We start from the raw sequence: 26,338 nt of genomic DNA, 5'->3' as shown, positions 1-26,338 counted from the left end.
GCTGTCCTACTATCAATTTTAAATATGTGATGTGGAGGAAACTCCTTACTCTTCTAAAGTTTACCAAGAGCCTTTATGGGTGTCTTATGAATGGGAAGCTCAGACAGAAGAGAAATGAATTTAGATAAACTTTATCATTTCTCAGTCTTTGATATTTGTTCAAGAGCAAGAGCTTTATTTCCCAAAGTAAGGTAATCTAACTCCTACGATTTTATGTGATGACCGTACATTTTAAGTGCTGTCAGTGCCTGTCTTACACTACCTACTTGTATGATACTGCTCTGTCTCTTTTCTTTCCCTTCCTTCTCTGGAAGGTCTTCTGTATGGGCTTCCTGAGCACTTAGTTGAGATTGACGCGTACAGAGTAGTTCATTTTTCACAAAACAGACTGTTTTACAGGATTACATACCTATGAATCATAGAATTTTTAAGTCCATCCATCAACATAAAACTACCACTATGTTCACCATTAAAACATGACCTCAAGTGCCATATCCACACATTTTTTGAACACTTGCAGGGATGGAGACTCCACCACTTCCCTTGGCATCCTGTACCAATGCTTGATAACCCTTTCCATAAATAATTTTTCCTAATATCTAGTCTTGTAGAGGTTTAATTGTGAGCATATCCCTAAATATTTCCTACTGGCTTCCTGTACCTTATGTCTTAAGTACTGTGCAATATCTGATTTTGAGTTCAACTGCTGATCAAAACTTCATATCCTGGAAAACCTAATGGACAGTATATAATGATGTTTCTGGCAAAGGTAAATGTATTTTTTACTTAATCTTACAGGTTTAATGAAAGTTTCTAGATAATTTTTCTCCCTTCAAATCCTGAAAAATTGCTGATATTACTTGTGATGGTATGGTAACTCAGAAGTGCTTAAAAATCTAATACTAAAAGCCGATTCATAATTGGAAACACAGCAGTTTTAAAAGGCTTTGAAGGCAATGCTCTGTGCAGTGTTATGTAGTCATAGAACATATTGTGTAAAGCCATTGAACTTTATAGATAAATAGTCATGTATATGTATTAACTGCTAACTGCATACAGAAAACTTACCAAGCTGTTTAGTAACAACTTCCTAAACTTTTGTTGACCTTGAGTTAAATCTGACTCAACCTCAAAACATAACAGCAAAAGCAGGTCTGTGAATGTATGTGTAAAACTAGATAAACCATTGGTGGTATGGGAAAGATTTTGATCTGGTTACTCAGTTGTAACTTGCACTTTTTTTGAGATGTGAAAGTTGTTATTGTATGTGTGTAAGAAAGCAAAATCTGATGTTGTACACGGAGTGTGCTTGTTTAAGAATTTTGTAATTTTAATTTTAAGATGGCAGTTGTTAGTCACTGTCCAAAAAAAGATTTTATTTCAGAACAACTTCCTTGCAATGAAAACCAGCGTTATGCAATACTTTGCCCTCAAACTGCAAGATACGGTTTTTATCAGGCTTCAGAGCATTTTTAACAATGTGGAAAATTCTGTGGGTTTCTGTTGCTTTGAACTGTGCTTGCAGAACTTGTTGACTTGGACTCCTTAAACAACATTGATTCTGTTTGGATGCTGTAATTTTGACTAGGGCTGCACTTTTAATCACTCTTCTTATTTCTTTTTGGGGATCTCTCCTTAAGCTGCCTAGATTAACAAAAGCTTGCTACAGCTTCAGAAACAAGCTAGGGGAGAGTATTTTTTAAGACTAGCAGGACATTGGGAGAAAGCTGTAGGCTTGGTATGCTAATACTTTGAAAAAGCAAAAGAGTTTTTTTCCTATCCTAAATCTGAGGATAATCAGCAAATGCCTGAGAAATCACATGTAGTGTTCATGTTGTCTGATCTGGAGAGAAATCACCTGGGATGACAGCTACTGTAGAGACTCAGAATTCAGTGTGTGCAAAATTACCACTTGCAAAAACACATATGTGATGCCTACTGCAAGGGTTTGCCGGAGAGTGTGTGCTAAGAATCCAGTCTGCTATGTAGAAGGGTCTGCTGTGCCTCTGGCTGTAATGGGCCGAGGACTGCACATTTTTGTCCAGTCTCCACTGTAAATTGGGAACTTGGAGTGTGGTTGCACTCCAGTTCTGAGCACAGGGATGTTATCCTGTTTTGGGATGGGGGGGCATCATCTTCCTCTGAAACTCTTAGACTGAAATCCGATGGCTGAAATCTTGCTCTATTTGCAACAAGAAGAGGATCTCCAAGACACATCTTGTTGGACTTACCTTGAAAATGGTCCTGTGTTTGGACTCCAGGTGTGTCAAAGCCAGTAAGTCTGCATAATGCACTGGAGTTTTAAGATCTATACTGAGGAAATAGAAATTGCTGAAATGAATGACAAAAGTGTTCATTGTCATGGACTTTTCACTACACAATAGAATTTAGGAACTATCAAAGCTGAGCTGAGTAGGAACACCTCATCTCACTGGGCATGCTTATTCATCCCCTTTTTGTCCTACTGGTTGGGGAAAATACTTCTGCTGAGAAATCTAAAACTTTCAGTTGGAGGTCAGTGCCCATGGTGGTTCCTTTTTTTTTTTTTTTTGTTTAAACTCAGTTCCTCCACGGTCCACAGTCCACTCGCCTGATACCATGTCTGCTGCCTGCTCCTGCTTGGGCAGCACTTTGGTCCAGCACCTGCTTAGGTGTCATTGCCTGAGTCTCTTTTTTAATTCAGCCCCAGTCCTGGGCTGTTCTCGTGTCCACCCTGACCTCATCCCCCACGGTGCAGCAACTTCTGTACCAAAACGCTGTCAATTTAGCCCAGTATGTGGGGGGAAATTTTAAATATTTTTAGCATCATTAATACAGCATAAGGGGAAGCAAGTAGGACATCAACTAATGTTGTAAAAGTTCATACCTAAGACAACACAATCCCAGCCTTAAAAATTTGTAGGTTTTATGGCAGTGAATGTAACTTTGGAGTGATGGTAAGCAATAGTGTAGGAAAAGAAATAAGCAAAAAGAGATCATCAGCACTGGTGTTGGCAGTCTGAAAGTACCAGAACACATCAAAGAATAGATACTTCTTTTTTAAAAAAGCAAATATTACTTATGGATTAGCAAGAAAAATTCTTTCTAACTTTCTGTACTAACTTAAGCTTCTCTCATGAAAGCTTTAGTTAGTGCAATGTACCATTCCTATATTGAGTAGTGTGCATTTTTTTGTAAAGGCTGCATTAAGATGTCAAAGTGGAAAGGGTGATTGAAAACTGTTCATTCAACTGTTAGGACACAGGATTATCTCCTAAGCATACCTTGGGACTGATCGCATATCAGTGAATGAATTTCTGTGTTGCTGATGAAAAAAACTGGTACGAATCTGCCTGCTAATGATACTTCTCATGCTTCTTTAGTTCTCACATTGCTACTCAGGTTCAGGAGGACTTGGCACTTATTTCTTGTTAGTCTGTATTTGTCCGCTGTAAGGTTGCAGTCTAAGCCAATTAAGAACAGCAGGATATTAGTCTTAATGTTTTTGCCACGCCTGAGTGGACATTTTTAATAGTCAAACTGTGTTACTATGGCATTCTTGTTAGTTTGTTTTCTTTTTTGTTCAAAATCAGAATATTTCTGGAAAAATGAATTACTATTCTGTTTAATTAGTGAGGAGTTCTTGTTTCAGTTCCTATTACTGTCTTATATGAATACTAAATACTTTCTGGTTATGAAAGATTGAGAAGAGAAAGCTGAAAGAGGAAGAGAAGAGAGGGAAGAGAAAGAAACTGGTAGGAGTTTTTTTCCAGAATTGCTTTTTCTTATTTAAAGCTATGTTTCCTTTTCAACTCTTTATAGGCAAAAATAGGGAACTTATTTTTTATATGTGGAGATATATATTGTAATTTTTTAGAATATATATTCATTTTTTGACCACTTAGCAAGGCAAAGAGGAAACTATCCTCCTATTTAAACAATATTCCTATAACTAATAGTATTTCAACTGAATTGATTGAGACTTCAGGCAGAGAGCATCATGTCCTTGTGTGGATAATGGAAGAACAAAACTTTTGTGTAAAGATGAATTGGCTGAAGTTACAAATATTTTTGTATGTTTCATATATTACCTTTTGTTTGTTTATAGATGTTTTAGGAAATCTAAAATTTAAGTAGCTCTAATATGTTGCTACAGAAAAGTACAGATGACCTAATCGTACAGCAGCTTGGAAGGACTTCAGTGATGCATCAGGGACTGATTCTATAACACATTTGGTCCTATACATATAAAGTGCATAACTTCTATTAGTTTTCTGAAATAATCTTTATAAATGTTCATTGTCAAGTGTCAAAACAGTGGTCTAATTCTAGACTCATCTAAATTTTAGCATCTTTGTCAGAAAAAAATCCTAATTACCTCAGTAATCTGGCAAAATCATGATTTATCCAACTAGTGTAAGAAAGGGAGCTATGCTGTTTCCAAGGAGTGTAGACAGCTTGTTGTTCAGTAAAGCTGTAGTTAAAACATGAAAAGGCAAGACTATAACTCTAGTTTTATCAGAAGTATTAAAGAAGTGTAACTAAGCTTCATTTATGAAGTTACATACCTAACTGTAATGTCTGTGCCAAACCACATGTGCCCTTCAAAGTGCTCTGGTTTGTCTTGAGCAGCACATCTGAGGAACCAGCACAAACATGCAGGCCACCTTGTCAATCAGATTGAAGATATTTAGGTAGGGCAGTGGAATATTTTTGTGCTGACAGTGCAGGACAGCAGCATCTCAGAGCTGAACGACTGACTTTTACTGACCCACCCACTTGCTTTAGTCGTATTGTATTCACCTACCTTTTACATATTAAAATCCTAACCTGTGATGTGTTGAAAGACACAGTTATGTGACATACTGAACTGTGACTGAATTGAGTATCAGTGCTGATCAGATGTGTGTTCATTAACCACACATCCACAACTTGTATTTGGTTGTTCTTTGGTCTTTACTTAATGTGGTCAAAGCCTTTATATTTTCTTTTCAATGTCAATCTTCATCAAAGTAATTGCCAGGCTTCTAAGATGTTTGTTTTTTTTTTTTAATGGGCTTTTTAACTTTCCAGAGTTAAAGTGCTGGTTGCATTATGGTAATATGCATCACTTTGTATTTGCTTATGCTGAATTTGGAGGTAAATGAAAAATATATCTAAGGTTGAAAACAAGTAAAGTTTAAGTATGACTGAAGAAGTAATTGTAGATATTCAAAAGAGTGGAAAGAATTCATATAAAGATTCTGTTAAAAAAAAAGGTAAATAAAAGCCAGTCACCTTTTCATAACCTTTGTGTTGAAGAGATTTGTATCAGGAGAACAGCTGTGCAACCTCCTATAGCTTGGTGATTTAGAAGGAAAAGATGAGTCGATGTTGAGGGTACAGTGACGTTTGTATGGAGAACTAGCATATGCATTGATTCCCTTGGTCTGCTTTCCTTCTTCTTTAGCTTTCACTGAAACTGTATTGCTATCTCTGATCTGCTCTGCATCCTTTCTGTCATTTCTTCCAACACCCAACATAGGAGATCACCACCTCTGCTGTCAGGTGAGCTTCAAGGAAACTTGACTCTCAGCTGCTACTGAAAGCTGCTCTTCCTGACAAGCAATAGAGATATGTCAGAGAGTTCACATCCCCTTTGTAATAAAGCCAAATTAAACCTCCTTGACTATAAGTAACCAAAATTCATTTATTTTGGAAAAAAAAAGTATTAAAAATGTACCTCTGAAAAGGAAATAAGGCAGGGCAAAGGGTATGTGTTTTCACATCTTGGAAAGGGGAAAAAACAAGAGTCAAAAAACTTAAGAAGTTAAATCCAACTCTAAGTCCTGCTAATTAATATCTTTGTAATTTGATGGCAACATTCCCTGAAGAATACAACAATCTACTTGTCATTAAAATGTAGCTAAATTTAAACTGACAATTATAGAATTATATAATGGTTTGGGTTGGGAGAGGCATTAAAGATCATCTAGTTCCAGCCTCCTTGCCATCCCCTGACAGGGATGGGTCATTCCACAACTTCTCTGGGCAACCTTTTCCAGTGCCTCATAACCTCACAGTAAAGAATTTCCTTCTAATATCAAATCTAAACTTGCTCTCTTTCAGCTTAAAGCCATTCCCCCTTGTCCTATCACTACATGCTCTTGTAAATGTCCCTCTCCAGCCTTCTTGTAGGCTCCCTTCAGATACTGAGAGGCAGCTATAAGGTCTCCCTGGAGCCTTCTCTTCTCCAGGCTGAACAATCCCAATTTTCTCAGCCTTTTCTCATAGGAGAGGTGCTCCATCCCTCTGATCATCTTCATGGCCCTTGTCCAGTCTCACTCCATTAGGTCCATGTCCTTCCTGTCTAGGAAGCCCAGAGCTGGATGCAGGGCTCCAGGTGGAATCCCCTCCCTTGACCTGCTGCCCACACTGCTTTTGATGCAGCCCAGAATGCAATTGGCTTTCTGGGCTGTGAGTGCACATTGCTGGGTCACGTCCAGCCTCTCATCCACCAGCACCCCCAAGTCCTTCTCAACAGGGCTGATCTCCATCTGTTCATCCCCCAGCCCGCATTCATGCCAGAGTCTGCCCCAACCCAGGTGCAGCACCTTTCATTTTGCTTTGTTAAACCTCATAAGATTCCCATGTGCCCACACCTGGAGCTTGTCTAGGTCCCTCTGGATGGCATCCCATCCTTCAGGTGTGTCCGTTTGGTGTCAAGGGCAAATTTACTGAGGGTACACTCAATCCCATTCTCTGTGTCATCAATGAAGATATTAAATAGTACTAGTCCCAATTCTGAGGGACACCACTTGTCACTGATGTCCATTTGGACTCCAAACCATTGACCACTACCCTCTGGATGCAACTGTCCAACCAATTCCTTATCCACCAAACAGTCCACACATTGAAACCATCTCTTCCAATTTTGGGAGAAGGATGCTGTTCAGGACTGTGTCAAAGGCCTTACAAAAGTGCAGATGACTGACATTCATAGCCCTTCCCTTGTCCACTGATGTAGTCACTCCATTGTAGAAGGCCATCTTATCACTCTCTTAGTGATATTAAAATATTTTTAGATTTGTCTGTAATACTATATGTCCTGGTGGTTGTCACAGTGAAAATAAGTTGTAAATTCTGAAGTAGAGTAGTTTTTTCTTTTTACCTTATCTAATTTCATTTGCTAAGCACTTTACTTTGCCTCATGTATTTTATACATTATTTAGTGTTAGTATGAATACGTGCAGGTGTAAAGCTCCAAAGAATGAAGGTTTCACAACACATGTTCCTAGCCTTATTTAATGTTAGTTTTAGAGAAATTGTGTTGCATCAGCCAATTCAGTTCCAGATTATGGTCTAAAATTGATTAGAATAATCAGAGTTTTGAAAGCTTTTGGAGAACTCATACATATTATGCAGTGTGCAGTGTAATGAGATAAAGTTACACACATATTAATGCCATTTAGTTTGAAGGGATATATGGGTGGTGAGAGCTGGGGATATGATGGGATGGGTCTGAATCTATATTAGAAATGTCTCTGTTTATCAGACTCTACACCTGGGTGCTGATTTTTGTCTTGGAAGACTTGCATTTTGTTGGATATGTGTATTAATGTACTTATCTGCTGTATGCAGCAACACATACAGAAGTTCTCAGGCAAGGTTTATCGTGCAAAGTAACTTGTGTACATTTCAATGGGCAAACTGGCAGATAACTTGTGTGCAATGATAGTACATATAAATTAGATTCATGACTTCTGCTCTCTGTCCTTCAGGGAACAGCCCATCTTCAGTACCCGAGCTCATGTCTTCCAGATTGACCCAAACACTAAGAAGAACTGGGTTCCCACCAGCAAGCATGCTGTTACTGTGTCCTACTTCTATGACAGCACAAGAAATGTCTACAGGATAATCAGTTTGGATGGCTCAAAGGTAAATTTTATTTAGGAGAACCTAGTTGCATTTATTTGTATTTATTTACTAGTCTGATGTCCTTCATGTTTCTTCTCAGATGTTTGCGTCATTATCTGACTTACAGATTACTGACATGTTAAAATGGTAACATTGCCTCATTGTGTGTTTTAAGCATTTATTCAAAAATTTATTTTCCATGTGGTTGTATTTGCTTCAATAACTACTGCTGAAATTCAAGTGATGTCCTGTTGCTTAGTTAATACTATGAGGAGGATAAAAAGACAAAAATTTGTACATAAAGTACAAATAGGGTTACAGTAACATGTTTTTATCTCTGCATTCAGTCATTTATCAATATAATTAGCTTCAGCATTGTGAAGGACATCTGTTCAGTGCCCGTAATCACTGAATAAATCCTTTGTTATGTAATCTTCCAATTTTTGCTGTAGAGAATGCGAGGATTCCCTCCTAATACAGCCTGCCTAATAAAACTTTCCATGGTAAGCTTTTATGAAAACTCAGTCGGTTTGAGTCTGGAAGGGAGGGGGTTGTGGTTTTTGAATTTTTTTTTTTCCTTCCCTGCTTTAATTAGAAAGGATAACGTGCTGAGCTGCTGTTGCAAGAAACGTTGTCTAAGAAATTAATTTGATGCGCAGAACAGACTTGACTGTTTCTAAGGTTCTACCCCAAGTAGGTATAATAACAGTAACTTTACAAACAGCATATCAGAAAACTCTGCAATAAGGGCATTAAAGAGATACAAAATGTAGTCAAAGTTGTGATCCTTTCCAGAGACTTTCATTTGAAGCTTTTGGAAGCACATCAGTTCATAATCGTTGGAACTGAAATACTCTTTTAGAACATAGCAGTCCTCACAGAGATTTTGTGACTATTTATTAAAAGCTGAAAAATATTACCCTGCATTTTTAAAAATATCTAGTGTACTGCCATTTTAAATGAGAAAGAAGAACTTCTATTGTAAAGAAGTATTTAGAAAGCTATCTCAAAGTCAAAGATCTCTGCTTCAAATGATTGAGGCTCTGGTGTCAAAGCCTACCAGAATTTTTCCAAGCTTAACACTTACTTTGTTTTTTCCCTTCCCAGCCCTCCTTCAAATGATTCTATCAGTTCTGTCAAATAATTAACATACCTTTTGAGTGACTGTTTATGAATAAAAACTTCGGGATTGGAACTAGATGATGTATGAAATCAAGACTACCAGTTATAAAATGTAGTGCTTTAACTGATCTGGAGAGTTTCCAAAATCCTTATTCTGGTATCCACTGGGGTTCCTTTGCCTTCATCCAAAGCTGCAACTCCTGCCAACTGCCTGCTGAATTAAATTTTCAAGTAGTTGTTTATCTATTTGTTCTTTTGTCTACTGTAGCATTCCCTTTACATTCACAGTACTATTGGCAAGGTATATTGATAATGCAGTTTATCACTTTTATTTACTCTGTGAGTGCTGCAATCCTAATAATGTTTTTATCCAAGTCTTAAATTACTCAGATCTGGGATCCTAGTCATGATTAAGAAGGACCCATTGTTTTGGGCATTCACAACACTGCTCTGAAATATACACAGGTGAACAGCAGAATTTTAAGGAGGATTCCTGCTTAATTCCTGGAGAGTTCTTTTTTTTAATTAAACCCTTATCTTTTTAGCATGTCTGCACATACCCAATATGGTATGTACAAAGGGCTAAATGTAAATATAAAGTGTTCTTAAGTTTGGAGTGCATGCAGATAGTGTCCCTGTTGTATGGCATTCAGCTGGGTGTCAGTAACTCTACTGGCAATACACATGTTGCCAGTGGCCAAAAACACTTGTCAAACCCGTTTTGAAGGTGTCATGCCCCTCCCTCAGAAGGAATAGATCCAGCCAGGTTTTATTGTATATTTGGGTGTTGGTGGGGTTTGCAGCACCCTTTGAATTTGTATGGTGAAGAGAATGACATGTGGCTGCTCAGTTGCTGAGCAGTAAGTCAGTGTTGGCAACTCACGTGTATATTCACTTAGACTGCAGTAAGGTGGGGTTGAGAGAGATGTTTAGATTTGAGTGGTAACCCTATTTCTGCCCCACTCCCTTCCCTCTCTTTAGGTCAGTGGGTTTCAGTAGTATGCCTGGATAATGTGTAACTTCTATACTGATTGTCTAAAAGTCATTAAATCTTTCTTCTTGAAAACAAAAGGATATTTTAGAGACACGATCTCATTCAGCTACTGTACATTGCAGATTCCCACTTGAATTTGCTCAGGAGGGTCTTTGGTTTATTTTGTAACTGAGGGATTTTTTTTTAAATTTGAGCCAGATTCAGCCAGGATAGGTCCCACAGAAGCAACTGCTGCTTACTTTTAATGCACACTGTGTAATTTTTTTTTCTGAAGCTACAGTCTTCTCTTGAAATACCTTGCATCAGAAATTAAGCATGTCCCAGTAACTTGACTATAAAAAAAATATTCTAGGACTGTAAGGTGTTCAGTGTACAGGCTATATTTTATAGTCATGTGCAATATTTGGAGCCCTGTTGTTTGCCCATAGCAGGAAAATCCTGTAACCTAATAGAACTTGAAGCTGATTTTTGTGACCTCTTGAGTAAATATCTTTATGTAACCCTTTCCTCCTACCACTCCCAGAATCAAGAGGAACCCTGAGTAATAAAATTTCTAATGCAGTATGGCATGACAACATTGAGCAGTTGTTGCTAAGGCTTTGGCTTCTCATTAATTATATAGTCATTTCAGAGTTCCTTGGAAAAATGTGTTTGAGTACTTCTTTCTCCTGGGTGATGGAATGAAGCCTCCATTATTTCTCCAGTAACAATGCAGACAGACATTAGGATTATTCCCAGAGTCCCACTGTTTTTTCCATTCAGTCTCTGATAATCAATTGTTTCACAGCTGCAAGATAGGAAAACAAAATTAAAATTTTGTGTTCACCTAAAACAAGGGAAGACTCTGGAAAAAGAGTGGTTTTCCAGTCTGTAGATTCCATCAGTCTTGTATATATTATTACTCTGTCAAGTCTTCCATCAGTGTTACTGCAGTAGATGATTTTTTTATTTTAATAACTATCTCATGTTAAAGGGATAATCTTTTAAATTCTCGATGAAAATTTTAATTAAGGCCTGTAAGCTCAAGAGTTCAGTAATCTTCCTTTGAAGAAATTAAAAAATACTGTCTTAATTATTATTTCTATCAGTTTTAGCACAAGATAAGATCATATTTGACCACTACTGTTGTTTGCAGTCAGTAAAACAAACAGCTCAGACACATGCCCTATTTTCTCATAGCTAAACTAATATGAAAGGAAAACATGAAAGCTATTTTATAATTAAAAAAAAATCTGAAGATAACCAAATCAGTTTTCTTCAAAAGCTAAATGTCTGCCTGTCAGATTGACTCTGTTCTGTTTTTAAGATATTCTTGTTCATTTATGCAAATAGCATTCTTGAAAGTTGATGAAATATTTGACACTTGTTATACTGGTAACTCTACAGTGAAGTCTGGATTAGAGGAGAGCAGTTAAAGCAGTACCTGTTTGAATATGCAAGACAGGCTTAATTATAAACTCTGATTTAAAAAATAAATCTTTATTTTTTTTAAGCTGAAGATATGAAATATTAGTATCTAGTTCTTTCCAGAAGTAACTGACACTGACCATATCTGTAGAATGCTCTAGCATTGCACTTTTAAAAGTATAATTTAACACATGAGAGATCCAGTGTACTAATGCTTTTAATTCAGAGAAGACTGAAAGCCTTGATTTTCTTGTAAAGTTGGTAAATCTAATGAAAGGGCTCTTCTTTTTTTTTTTTATCACTGGGAATGTAGTCTTCCCAGTGAGATGCTTGCTGTCTTTGGACTAATACTGTCTACTGAAGTGACATCTCCTTATTTTTCTCTCCTGGAAAATAAAGGGAAGAATTACAGCAACTCTTTCTCAATATAGTTATTTTTTTTAAAGTTTTCTTCCTACATTTCTCCCTTGCAAGGAAGCAGTTTGACAGTCAATGTAACCCAGCATAAATGCAGACTGCTGTCAAACAGCTATCCCAATCTGGTCCAGGCAGTCTGTTCTGGTTCTCTGTTCTGCAGCAAGCCATGTGGTCAGCTGAAGCAGTCTCAGCTGAAAACTGGTTGGTTTCTCACAGGTTTGTCACCGGGTTAAGCTGCAACCAGCTGTGCTGCTGTGAGTGCAGGAAATGGCAGCCCTGCAGACTTTAAACCGGCTATTTGCTTGGAGGTCTTAAGTCCCTGTCATCATCCCTAGCGTCATCTTCTGAATTGAGGAAGTTACATCTGTGACATAATATGCACACTCTCAATTCTGTGATGCAAATTCCAATTAATCAAATATTAGATGGACCTGGGCTTAAGCAAGCTAGACAACATAGCTAGAGCTCGAGTTGAGAGGAAGAATCTTTTCTACACAGTCCCCAGGATATTTAATTTCAAGCATATTATTGTGGACAGCTTCCGCAGCAAGTGAGATTGAGCATTAAGTGAACCTGCACAGCTCTATTCTGGGCTGCCACCTGTTTATTTCAAAAGTGGGCTTCCAAGCGCTAATAGTGCAAAAGAAGACAAGAAGCCTACAAGTAAAAGAGAGATCCAGAGCACCTCCTTTCTGAGAAGTCCACCTCCCTCTCTCACATTATCTCATCTGTCCTATGTGGCATAAACAACCATTTTCTGTGAGGTCAGTTGGAGGTAATAGTGCAAGTACAAGCCTGCTGTCTTTATTTGGGCTCCAAACCTTATGCCTAAAGAAGGGAGAATAATGTTTTATTTACCACTGACTTCGCTGAGCAACTTTTCGCATGTGACAATTATTGCTGGAGACAGTTCTCCCGTCTCTGGTCACATAGCAAATCCTGTCTTTGACCTGGGGAGGCTCGTTGGTTCAAATGTAAGCTTTTAGGCATTCCAGAATTTTCCAGAAGTTCACAATGGTAGCTAAAATTTGCATTTTGAGGCATTTTGAGGCAAAGGTTATCAGAGACAACCTGTTTGATATTCTCAGCTTTGAAATTCTGCAGATTTGCTCTTCTAAATTAATATGAATATAGTGGAGCTGCCAAAGCCACTGCAGAAGATGCCAGTTTTGTTTAATTTATCTGTGCTGCAGTATCTTTGCTTGTCTTTTTACATGTTGCAATACAGTTTTTTCTTCTTTCTTTCAATACTCCTCTCTGCCACTTAATCTGAGAATCACCATATGCACGTGGGAGCTTTTTTTGGGTTTAGCGGGCCCTTCAGCTTAAAATTTGTCAGGCGTACCCTGTAGAATTCATAGAAAATGTTAAGCTGATAGTAGCAGTGCTCCAGCAGTACCCAAATCTCAGCAAAAGCAAGGGGTGGTAAATAAACTCCTTATTGTAATATCCATCCAGAAGGCCGTATCACACAAGTAGTATAGACTGATTTTGACTTCTTCTAGAAGATCTGGGCTGGTGAGAGAAGTACTTTGTCTCTCTGATTTTGAGGTTTCTCACTGTCACCATCCCAAGAAAATAATATTATGTTCTTTACATCCATACAGTTCATGGTAGTCAAAGAATAAAAGAAAGTTTGTATTATTTACAACAGGTAGTTTGGACCATGTGGATTTTGTTGTTGCTGCAGGATTCTTCAGTAATCAGTGTCTTTGACCTGCCAGGGTTAAGGCAGGAGTTATGTTTTCATGGAAACAGGAATCATGCACACAGCTGTTCAACAGGTTCTCAGCTTGGTACTGTAAGACAACTGCAGTAGGAAATACACTGACAATAACCTTTGGAAGACGGTAGCTGGCATGTAAGAAAAAGTCTTGTTGAGTTGTTCTACTCATAGTGTGTGCTATTTTCTGGAAAGTTTTTAGGACGTTCTCTATCACTTGGGTGTAACAAAGCACCAGGCATTCATGAAAGGGGCTGTGAATTATTTAACAAATGTGACTGAAACTCTTAGTAGCACCAGACAGTTGAGGCACTGTGCCTGCATTTCACTTCAAATACACCTGTCTTTGGGTTTATGACTAGTCTTTCTTGTTCCTGTTGACTGGTTGTAAACTGTACTGGCCATAAGTGTTTTAGTTAAATGAAACCCATTGGTACCAGTATAAGACTTTATCCTGTCATACTTTAAAGTCAGCTGGACAGTTCCACATCACAGATTTAGAGTATGCTAGACAAACTTTAATGTGATGGAAATACTGTTGAAATCCACGGTGAACCTCCAGTTGCTTTTAGTGGAATCAGCATATCATCTAATAGTTGCTTTTTGTGTTTACATTACCAGAAGTTATGTGCTGGAGGATGTGCTTCTTCCATCCTGTAGATAACAAGAACTAGAGAAGAAAACTTATTCCAAGCTCTGCTTCTGTAGTTGGTGGATGACCCTGTCATTGTTAGCCTTACTTGTATGTGTGTAAAGGAAACAGATTCTTGTAGTACAGAAATTTAAGAAGAAACTGTGCTCCCTGTTTTACTGCATGTTTTTCAGGGAGAATCTCATATGCAACAAGGCAGGGCTGGGTAAACAGTGAAGCTTGCAGTGGAACTTGAGAGGCCTTGCCTTAGGGGACAAACTTTGTTGTTTTTCTGTGCAGATGCTTTAAAACACTTAAAGGACTGCTTGCAATTGTAAATTGATCCCTCACCCCCCACCTTCCCAGTCCCCCCTCCCCCCTAGCTTTTCTCCCTTATACAGAATGTGTGCAAGAATATGCCTTTGCAGTTTTAGCTGTGATTGACTTAAAAAACTGTTTAATAATTCTTGGTGTGTGTCTCAGTCAGTGTACACAGATACTTGCCTACAATGTTGGCATTTTCAATTATGTGTAGTGTGAAAAGAAAAATCAAAACCACAAAACCAATTTTTTACAACTGTTACTTTTTTCAGGCAATAATAAATAGCACCATCACCCCCAACATGACATTTACTAAAACATCCCAGAAGTTTGGCCAGTGGGCAGACAGCAGGGCAAATACAGTCTATGGCTTGGGATTTTCATCTGAACACCACCTTTCAAAAGTAAGTATGACCAGCTAGTAAAGCCATTTTAGGATATTTTATTCCTGCTCGCTATATCTTGACTCAGTTCTCATTACTGTTGTTATTTAAAAATAATTTACAAAAAATTTTCTTTATTAGTCTTTCTAATGTAAAAACACAAGACTAAGTGTAATACCTGCAAATTTTCTTTTCAGTGATGGAGAAAAGGAGGGATATTTAAGCCTATCACAGTGTATGTTGTTAATGCGTTCTAATTATTGATTTGTTAGTTTTTGATTTTGGTTTTTTTTTTTAAATTCCATTACTGTTTTTCATGATAGAATGTAAAGGAGTAAACAATTTGGTGTTTCTTCTCTATTTAGATCTTTTAGGACAAAAAATTGCTGGTAGTCTTCAGATGCATTTTTGTCTTCTAGGATAAATTTACTTCTACTTTTCTACTATGCAGTGCATCAAATTACTGATATTACAAAGTTTGCATGCTTGAAGTAAAGGTAGTGGGAAATATATTCCGTGTTAAAAATAAAAAAAGCATTTTCTATTGAAATGCAAAAATTGAAATGTTTGCCGAAGAACTTTGTGTCATACATGAGAGTTTCTTTTCCGGTCTGCTTGTGCAGGAGGGAAATACACCTTATTCCAAGGAAAGCAGTAATCTGTTTCTCAAACGGATGGTACAGTTTCTCTGAGCACCCTTCCTGCAGTATGTATTCCTTTTGCTGCTGCTCTGGTAGACAAGTCCAGGAACCTGTACAAGACACAGTAATTTTTCTTCAGATGAGGAATTTCAATTCAGTTTAAGAACTTGTGTTTATATTAAGCAGAGAATTTTCCTATTTGAAATACACAGAAGATATGGACATCCCAAGTGCAATAAAAGGAATGCATAGTACATATTTAAATAAGGAATAATGATGACTGAGTATTTAAAAAAAGAGCAATCATAGCAGCCCTTTTGAGAAAGTACTTGTTGCTACCCGAGGATAAGCATGGACCTGCCAGAAAGCCATTAAAATGAGACTCAGTACAATCTATTTTATTTGGACAAGTGTGAAACTTGTTGGATTTCTTCCTTTCATAATCAGATAGTTTTCCTTTCCACAAAGCAACAGATTTGTTCTGAAGCTTCTTTTCTGTACTCGATTTATTAAAGTTCTTAAGTGAACAGCCCTGCTGTATGTAATTTGTGTTACAGTAGTGTCTCTGGGCCCCAGTGAAAGCTCTCAAGTTCCAGGGACCAAAAGACAGCCTGCAACCACAGAAAAGACTTGGTCTTGTCTGTGACTGATTCCACAAGTTAATGATTTAATAATCAGAGCAGACGAAGTAAACTGTTTATTCTCACATCATTGTCTACTTATCTTATAGTAAAATGTTTGACTTTTGTACTGTTTGTTTTTGATTTAAGTGTCCTTGTCCTCCTGAACTAATTGCTAAGGTAGAGTGCAACATCAGTAACCTCTTTCTGTACAATTATTGTGACTGAGAACTAGTAGAGTGAGACTGTCTGATAGAAAAGCAATGGCACTCTAATGAACTTCACATACAAACAGTATAAAAGAAAATTAATTAAACATTTATTTATTTTTCATTAGACCTTTTCTCAATATGTTAGACAACAAATTCATCTCAAGACTGTTCCATGAGAAGTTGGTGATACCTGAAATGTACCTGTATTGAAAAACGTTCCATTCACAGAGTCAGGATTTGTTAGCAGAACCCCTCTTGCTGATCCAGTAGGAGAAATAGAATGCCCCATGATTTTCATGAAAAACTGAGAACTACTTTCTCATTCAGAATATGTTTATGCTTTTGGTAGTATCCTGATGTATGAGAAGAAAAATTCTTCTTAGAGTTTACTCTCTGTGAAACTTAAAAGGTATACCAAATGGAAAGGGCCACCACCATGGATATTTATGTAAGCCTAGTGTAGTCTTCCTACACAATTTTTTACCTTTTCCTTAAAATTTTGATCCTCCAGAGAACTTTTCCTTTCATGCCATGAGACCTTCTCTTTGTTATTCAGAAATTTTATCAGGAAATAGCTATTATCCATCACCTGACTTCCTCAAGGAATTCTGGAAAATTTGTTAAAATTTCCACGAAGTTTACCTTAAAATGGCCCTTTCTCAGAAGGATATCTATTGATTTGTCTATTGTATATTTTTTAGAGTTTCTATGGCTGTCATATAGAAGACCATATTTATTGTTTTCATATCTTCAGCCATTTATTCGAAACCTGAGCATTATGTTTTCCATTTAACAATCCTCTGGTCTTAAAGCTGATTTAAATAATAGGTTACCCATCAGATTTTGAGATTTAGGTACAACTCTTAAATAAAGTATTGTCTAGTTCTGATGATCTATTGCAAATTTCATCATCTATTCTGAGATTGTTTTTTGGATGCTGGATTAAACTTTCAGGAAAAATAAGCTTTGAAATAACCTGACCGGTGAAATACAGGGTACAAGTGGAGAGAAATTACATTTCCTCAAATACTAGTAGCCTACCAGGAGAAGACCATAAGGTATTTTGGGGTCTTTTGTAGTAAGTGACATTCTGATTGAAAATAGTTGATAAGGTTGTGTCACACAAAAGGTGACCTTTTTACCTTCTAAATACAATGAGCATGAAACAATTTCATCGTAGGCTGCTGCCAGATTGATTTAGACACTGTTGTTGAAGCTTCCAATATTTTTGCAGAATCATTTCAGTCTTAAGCTGATAATAATAAGATGATATTCTGTAGGACACAAAAGCAAATGCTTGACTACTATAGCAATTAGTGTAGCATCAAGATAAGATCTAGGAAGCCAAATTTAGCTACTGAAATTATAAATGCAGTTAAAATTTGGGAAGAAATCAGTATTGTTTCAATCATGAAAGAATGAAGCCCACTGAAAGATGTAGGCTAATGATGACCACATTAGGCATCAGAACTAGATTAATTATTGTCAGAAGGAGGGTAACACCTGAATCTAAAAGCAGCTGTGTAAGGCAGTTTGTCACTATTATTAGTTATCTCTGAGGTGAGTTTTTTTAAAACTATCAGCAACAGATCATGTTTCATTGCGTTGTAATTTTCCTGACATGTAAACAGTGTACATTATGTCAGAAAGGTATATCACAGGGTAACTCATTTAAATGAGTATCTCATAAGGAGAAAAATTAAAAAATTCTACTGACACAAATTCACTTTGTAAAATACAAAGTGCAGCATTTTGTTCTACATGTATTGCTTCACGCCTACTCTTTGTCTTTTTTTTTTTTTTATTTAACATATGTACCTTCAGTTTGCTGAAAAATTTCAGGAATTCAAAGAAGCTGCACGAATAGCAAAGGAAAAATCCCATGAAAAGATGGAGCTAACAAGTACACCCTCTCAAGTGAGTCTTATTGCCTGATTCAAGTATTGTACTTCATATCTGTTCTACTTACTGTATTCTTACACAGATGTGTATTAAAAATTAACAGGGTATTTCTCAGTTATTGTGAATCCTCTCATCAGTGAGCAAGAATGTCAAGAAGTCTCAAGAATACATTTTGCACACACTGCAGAAGTGTCAAAGGACTTGCTTTAAAATAAAATTGGGCTTTTTTTTTATTTCTTTCCTTGAGCTTTCCAAAGAAAACGAGTAAACATGGTTGTGTAAGTGAATCTATAGTAAACACTTTTTGTACATTTTGTTATTGTATCCATGAAAGTTCAGGTGTTGCACTGTAAATAACTTTTACAGAACAATCATTGCAACAAAAATGGAAGTTAAAACAGCAAACTATTTTTACTTTTTTCCTACTGTGTAGTTTTCTCTTGTGAAATGTGCTAAAGGAAGATGGCAGATTCACATGCTGGTTCTGGAGTTTTATTACAGTTAGCCATGGTGTACAAAAAGAGTTTATAAAAGGTATCTCAAAACATGAAGTGGGTTAATATAGACCTAATAGGAGGATAACTTACTATATTCACATTTATGTTAGTCATGCCGAGAATGAATTATGAATACTTGAGTTCGCTTTGAAAAAAGCCCCATGTATTCTGCCCTCCAACCCAGTATTTTTGACTCAGTGTTAGCTATTTACTTTGCTTTGAGCAGTAGTGGAGGCAAAAGTAATTCTTTCTCTTGGAGAATGCAGCAGCTTTAAAACTGCAGCAGGATTCCTGAGTTGAGTAGGTTTAATGTAGCTGAGTCTTTTTTTCTGGGGAGTCTTTGTTTATTGAACCAGTGCATCTCTTAAGTGCTTTGCGCTGTAAAAGGCTTGTGATCTTTGAAGGAACAAGGATGGCAGGCAGTTTGCAACATGTACAAATAGTTTTATTGCCACCAGAAAGCTGTATGTAATAGCCTTCCAAGAGGAATTAGTGGAAATCAGAACACACACAATTCATACTGTTTTCCCAGTAGGCATTTTGCCCAAGTACTAGATTGGCTTTTGCTATTAACGGAAGCCTGCTTGCTCTACTTTAACAGGAGAAAAATAAGGCAGTCTTTTTTATTAGTTTTCTTGACTGTCTCTAAATTTATTATAAATTCCACAGAGACAATGGAAGTGTGTATTTCAATATTATACACTTGTTGATAACATACACTTGGCTTTAGAAACAGTAAGTGCTTTAGCCAGGCCTCTAGTTTCTTGATGTTATAAGTAAAAAAAAATACTGTACTTCTCTTTTTACCTGTTGATTAATATTCTGGACTCAGAAGTTAAATCTGACACTGTCAAACTGAGTGACTTATTACTTGGTTTGGATATAAATTTGAACTACTCCTTAGAGACAAGATGCTTTCATCTAGCAGCTCCTCAGTGTTAAAGCTTTGTCTTAAACCCTATGAGCCATTAATATTGTTCATTTTCCTTTACAGAGTTCCTTTTACAGCTGAAACCTAACATTTTATACTGTGTAGGCAGTTACAGAAATGTTACCTTGAGTGATTCTATAATGCCTGTTGAGGGCTGCATTGTGGCACACTTAGGAGTAATTTCCTATTCAGGGCTTACTTTTTGTCTCTTGGTTTTCGCTGTGTTGATAAGCTGGTGTATTATTCTGAATAATACAGTTAGTGCAAGTTCCCTTCCCAGAGAGAAGGGAATTAAATCAAGAACGTCAGAGTTTGGAACAGATGAGAAGTGATGGCATCATGGCAAACTGCATCTCTTCTATGGCACTGGGACTCGTTCAAAGAGTTTTATGACTGAGAGAAAGAGGGTACTTGGTACTGGGCAGGGAAGGTGGGACCCTAGAGACATTTGAAGGAGCACCTGTGTCATTTTCATCATCTGCCAAGAAGTGGCTGCAAGGCAAGTAATTCAAGTGTTGCCTTTCTCAATCGTTATATAGTTCTTTTTTGCTTTTTGCATAGTGATCAATTGCAGAGAGGGAGAGTAAAAGAGGAAGGAGATATTTTCAGTGATCAATCAAGACTTTACAGGAACCTGGCTTTTTTAATGAAGCTTTGACAGGATTGACAGGGAGGACATTGGGAGGTAGCATGTGAGATTCTGTGTAATGGTAACCCAGTCATCTACAAGTGTCAATCCCTCTGCTGTCTTGGACTTGCAGATATCCTTCTGCACTAAACTAGTAATAAGTAGGAAGATCGTGTAAAAACTGGAAAATACACGTCAAAACTGAAATAAGGTTTTATTTATTTATCTTTGTATGGCTTTAAAAAATGTCATAGAATCATAGAATCAACCAGGTTGGAAAAGACCTCCGAGATCATCAAGTCCAACCCTTGATCCAACACCGCTGTGGCTACTAGACCATGCTGCTAAGTGCTACATCCAGTCTCATCTTAAAAACCTCCAGGGATGGTGAATCCACCACCTCCCTGGGCAGCCCATTCCAATGTCTGATTATTCTCTCTGTAAAAAATTTCTTCCTAATATCCAACCTAAACCTCCCCTAGCAGAGCTTAAGACTGTCCTTATTATTTACCAGTTAATTTGAGTCCCAGATATGGTACATTGCCCACCCTCTCTACTACACAATTCTAAAAGAGAAACTAAGTGCATGTGCCTTTTTTTGCCTTGTTATGCCCTTACAGATTGAATCTTTATTAAAATGTCTCCACAACTAATGTAACAAAACACTGCACAAGGTACTTGCTGTTCACTGTTGTTTTATGCAAGCCTGCAAATACCATTGGTACATGTGAGTTTCATTTCTGAATGTCCTGCAAAGACTTGTGAAGCTGCAGAGAAATAGAAAACAAGAGATAAAAGCATAAATATCTCAGAAATTGAATATGTATTTGTAGTTCAAGTACTGACCAGACTTTAGCCATATTAAAACTTAAGAACAATCTTGCCTGAAGTCCACTGAAGTTAGGCTATTTCTCTCAGGTGTTACAAGCTTTAGCTGAGTGTTGGTCCTATAAAGTGCCTCTATGGCAGGAAGTAGTAGTTGCATGGATTTGGTTTCATCTGATGGACTATATTCTTTGGGTTTTTTTTGGTGTGAAACAGGTAGTAGAAAGAAAATACACAGCCTACTTGGCAGTTACTTCAGTAGCAGGAGCTCCTTTTCCCCTAAGCAATGCTGCTGCTAATTTTAAACTCTGCATTCTTACTTTAATACTGCCTATTCTTGTCCTGTTTACCAGCAGGCTCTGCTTTAATTTCCCAGATATTTGTCAGAGAATAGATAAAATCACCATTTACCTTGACTATAAAAAGAACTTAAGCTTGTCCACAGAAAGACAGTGGCCTGAACCAATGAATTATGAGAGAAGTGCTGCTTTGTTATGTGTAAGTCCCATTGAGTGCACGGTGCTTTCTTGAAATTAAGAGGAAAGCAGTGTTTCAGTGTCAGAGAATCTATATTTTTAACACATCCATTAAGATGGATTCAACCCCATCCATTAAGATACATTCATATAATAGTACACACTTTATCCATACCTGGTGTCTCTGGAGGCTTGGGTCTAGAAAGAAGTTGTCTATTTTGGGACTTCTAAGACCACTTATTTTGGGACTTCTAAGACCACCACCACATAGGTACATTGTCTGGTGTCCGCTTAACTCAGCCTTACATAATAAAAATTTGCAATGCTCTTATCTTGTTTATATAAAACTAAAATACTGGCTCCCCTGCTCTGTCACCTCCTATTTCCCAGATACATCTTTTAATATAGAGAATTATTTTGCTCTTGTCATAAACTCATGGATCTTGCAGTGATAAGCCTCATGCTGTATTCTTAGTAACAAGCTTGGCCATGCACTAAGAGCAACACTTTGATCTGGATTTCACTGTACTGCATAAAGCAGTAGCCTGAAAATTGTGTTTACCTCCCCCCCCTTTTTTTTTTCTTTTTTAGACTAACCTTAATTAGGTTTGACTGCAGAACCAAAGAGAGCAGTTTGTGCATTTTGCAACTGCACCCCTTCAGCCTTGAGGAGTTTCAGCCCAACCAACTGGCATCTGAACCTCGGTTGTTTTTTCCTCTAAGTAACACCATACTCTGGTAGTTTTTTTTACCTCAGTCATTTCTAATTAAGACCTTTGTTAGTTTCTGAAGTTGTGTGGTGAGTAATTTAGTCAAAATAGTCTTGTCTGTGACTCTGAGCCCCTTCTATGCAGAATAAGGAATAGCTATTGCCTGAAATATTTTAGAATCACATCATTTTAAGTGCGAGGTTGGTTTAGCAAAATGGTCCTGGTTATCACCTGTTGTCTTTTTCTTTATAGAAGTACAAAATCTACTTAAAGCTAAGTAACTTTCTGGGATGTTATGTGAATTTCTATACTATAACAAATGTTTCACATGTGTTACAGTGTCTGAATCAGTAACTGGCAGACTTACGCTGTTGGTAATCAGTACTAAACAGAGAAGCACTATGAAGAACAGTTGTGCCAGAGAAGTTTATGGAATACTTAATGACAGGACAGTATAATACTCCATAACACAACACGCTGGACTTGGTTTTGTTTGTGATTTTAGAACACCGACTCCTTTTTTCTGTTCCTTATTTAGTTACCATTGAAAGATGGTTTGATTTGTGCTGTGTACTTATTTTACTTTAAAGACTTTTGTGAGCGCGCATGGTTTTTTTTTTATGTTAAAATCTAAGACATCTTTTGATGAATACCTCACTGTTAGTGAGGTACACTGTTAGTGTAGATGCTGTAGACAATGTCATTTTTATACTGCTTGGGATCACCAGAGTCCTGCATACCCATTAATAGGGCCAGAGCTCCTTTAGACAGTGCAGATCTCTGACGAACTTGCACATTTCTGTCCTTCTACTGAAATAATTTTTGTGCCTTCACAATTCAACATTTTAATAAGTGGGCTCTGATTTTTATATCTAATAATAGTGTTGTAGGAATTTTGTCTTAAATATATAAGCCATCCAGATTTTGTAGGGTGTGATGTGTAATTTTTTAGAATACCTAATGTAGTTTGGAAAGAAGAGGAAAGAGAAGAAAAACTTTTAACTCCATAAAGGCTTTCATTTATTGTCAGTGGAAACAGTTTATCAAATGTATGTCCTGTCAGGGAATAATAATAGACATAACTACGTATGGAATAATTTATTTGCCTCTTTATTTTACCAACTCTGTTCTCCTTTCACAATTAATTGTACACACAAGTACATGCTGGCCTGTTGAAGGGTAATGTAAAATGCACCAGTGCTTTCTGCTGTGAGGCAACCATTGAGTTTTTTAGGTGTCCAGTTACATAGCTGTATCAGAAGCTATCTGGCCATAGGTGGAGCATCCTCCTTCCCAGATAATACCATGACCATCAAGAGCTAGACCAGGCTAGCATAGACCATGCCTGTGAAAATTTTGCCTGTACTCTGCTGAACAAGCATTCTTTTCAGATGGCTCCTAGGTGAAACTGTGAACACACCACAAGTGTCCTTCCACTGTTCACGTTGGTTGATAAACAGTACAAAAGCTATCAAAATTGTTTGTTTCACTGTGTTAGGATGTAAAGTACGAGACAAGAATCCTGGGTGTCACTAGACACCCACTGTGTATGAGGATGAGGGCTGAATGTAATACCAGGTAAGAGAGAGGTCTGTAGTAAGTGAAAAGAATTCATAAGCAGTTGTGTTTTGTACAAGATAATGTGAATCTTATGGTAATATACTTCTGTATTTAATGCATATGATGAAATGTGACCATGAAGGATGCTGGACATCTGAACCTCATATTAATACTACCTAAAATTTGTGTATCATTTAAGAATTAATATTAGTGCTTTTATGCGCATAGCCTTCCTGAGCAAGTCAATTTGTAATTTTGATGTGTTGTTTGTTTTACTTAAGGAATCAGCTGGAGGGGATATTCAGTCTCCTTTAACGCCGGAAAGTATTAATGGGACAGATGACGAGAGAGCGATGCCAGAAGTGACGCAGAACTCAGAACCAAGGGCTGAACCAACCCAGAACGCATTGCCATTTACCCATAGGTACAGATTCAATTCCCACATCCTGATTAAGTGATACCTATCTCTTTCCTTGTTAAAGGGACCTTCTCCTATATTGTGTGTGGAAAAAAGCAAACCCACTCCTCCCCCCAAAAATAGACCGACTTTTAGATTTGCAATATAATCTGTGTTTTAATTAAAAAGAAAAAGTATGAGAAAATCTCTTGGAATAAGATTTGGGGGAACATTACTTTGTAATCAGCTATTGAACACTGTTTAGTGTAGGGGTCCCTTTAAGAGGAATCATTATCTCAGTGTCGAAGATCTTAGTGAAATTACCTGCTTCATAGAATATTCCAATTAAATTATTTTTGCACACATCTTTAAATGACTGATGGGACTGGATGTCAACCTTTTGTTGACAAATTTTTGGAAGAAAAGGGACTCTTGCAGCACTCTTGGATTATGAAGTTTGAAGCAGCTTTTAATTGAACAGTTCTCTGACAGTTGTAAAATTTTTCAACTTCTTTCAAAGTACAAGAGAAGTGTAGGTCTGCTTCAGACTGAATTATAATTTGTTGCACTAGGAATGCTGTGCTTTGTTATTCTTTAAGAAAGGTAGGGGTTTTTATTTAATGATACAAAATTACAATGGATATATCTTGCCTATTAGAAGTATTTGTAAATTAGTCACTCTCAATAAAACACATAATGTATTGGGACCATTGAGAGTAAGTGAAACATTTAATAAACTTAGAACACAGCTAGAAAGACTAGATTTAATTTTTTTAAGCGTTGCGTAATTCCATTCAAGTAGAGTTTGAGCTCTTGATCAAAGGTTAAGGAATACTAACACATCAGATATGTCAAGCGATTCAGAATGAGCAGAGGTGAAACTGAAATTGTGCAGGATGTCTCATTTTTTGTAAGAGAATAATACTATAAAACAGCTGGAAAAATAATAGACATTTTCAAATGAGAAAAAAAAAAACCAAACCAATCTTGACAGTATTTTTTTTAACAGAGTGATTGTGTTTATTTTTATACTGTCACCAGTGCATCTATTATATGTTTTAGAAGAAACGGTGCACTGTAAGAGTGCTATGTGCATTTTGAAGGAGTATACAAATGTTGCACATCTGTCAGTGTTCTGTAATGAGTTAATTTAAACTGTGTTGAAATCCTCTATCAATATTTTTGTGAAAATAAGCTGTGATAAAGTCCACACATGAATAGTGTGGTTTGTTTTTTCAAAAAGTAATAGCTTGAAGATCTCCCTCTGTTCGGCATATGTAAATATGTTTTCTGGTATGTCATTATAGTAACTAAGTTTGCTCTCCACTGCGCATGACTGAAACTGCTCTGAAACTACACAGTTGTCATTATTAATGGTGTAGAATAGAGATTTTAAAACTTCTAGATGCATTCCATTTTTCTATCTACTTTATGTATGCAGTGAGAGCCTAGTTTTAGATTTCTATGCTGTTAAATACCACTAGCTATAATTCGTTTTCCAACAATAACTTTGCATTTTGAGATTCACTTCTTATGTTGATTCTTAAAAGACCAGTGTTTTGTCTTGCTAATGGTAGCTTCAAGTTTGTTAGTGAGCTATTACTGAAGAAAACCCAAGTTTTTACACCCTTTGAAATAAAGTAATTTTTGGAATAGCTAAGGGTTTTATTATAAATAAATAAACTTTATTTATTTATTTATTATAAATAAATAAAGATGCATGAAACACATGCACAAAAGAGATTGAAAGTGAAGCCTTCAGGATTGTGTTAACCCTGGTTAAATGGGCATGTTTTTGTAGAGACTTTTCATAATAATAAATTAGCAACTGGGTAGATACACCTAGCTGCTTGTGCTGTCTGAAAGGATGTTCTCACGCAGGCAGTCTGCTTGCCCTGATTTAAAAGGAAAATAAAATTTAAAACATTACACCCTGATAATTAGAGAATCCCTGGATTTCTCACGTGTCAAGGGTATAGAAAAGTATTGTGCTTATCCTTGTTCCCTGCCCTTCTGATGACATGGTGTGTATGTGGCACTCCATGTCTGGTGGAGAGGAGTTGCTG

General features: G+C 37.0%; 1 protein-coding gene across 1 annotated transcript in view; it reads left to right on the top strand.

The window, feature by feature from the left end:
* HOMER1 (homer scaffold protein 1) overlaps positions 1-26,338 on the top strand; it is an 85,843-nt gene that overhangs the window by 15,703 nt on the left and 43,802 nt on the right. The window contains exons 2-5 of the mRNA XM_027671499.1: positions 7,740-7,896; positions 14,763-14,894; positions 18,171-18,263; positions 24,157-24,299. Of these exons, the coding sequence (XP_027527300.1) occupies positions 7,740-7,896; positions 14,763-14,894; positions 18,171-18,263; positions 24,157-24,299 (525 nt within the window). The remainder of the gene's footprint in view (positions 1-7,739; positions 7,897-14,762; positions 14,895-18,170; positions 18,264-24,156; positions 24,300-26,338) is intronic.

The sequence above is a fragment of the Neopelma chrysocephalum genome, unplaced genomic scaffold, assembly GCF_003984885.1.
Source record: "Neopelma chrysocephalum unplaced genomic scaffold, ASM398488v2 Primary Assembly neopelma1_97102, whole genome shotgun sequence".
NCBI lineage: Eukaryota > Metazoa > Chordata > Aves > Passeriformes > Pipridae > Neopelma > Neopelma chrysocephalum.
The sequence above is the reverse complement of the archived record's forward strand: the minus strand, read 5'-3'. Positions and strand labels throughout refer to the sequence as shown.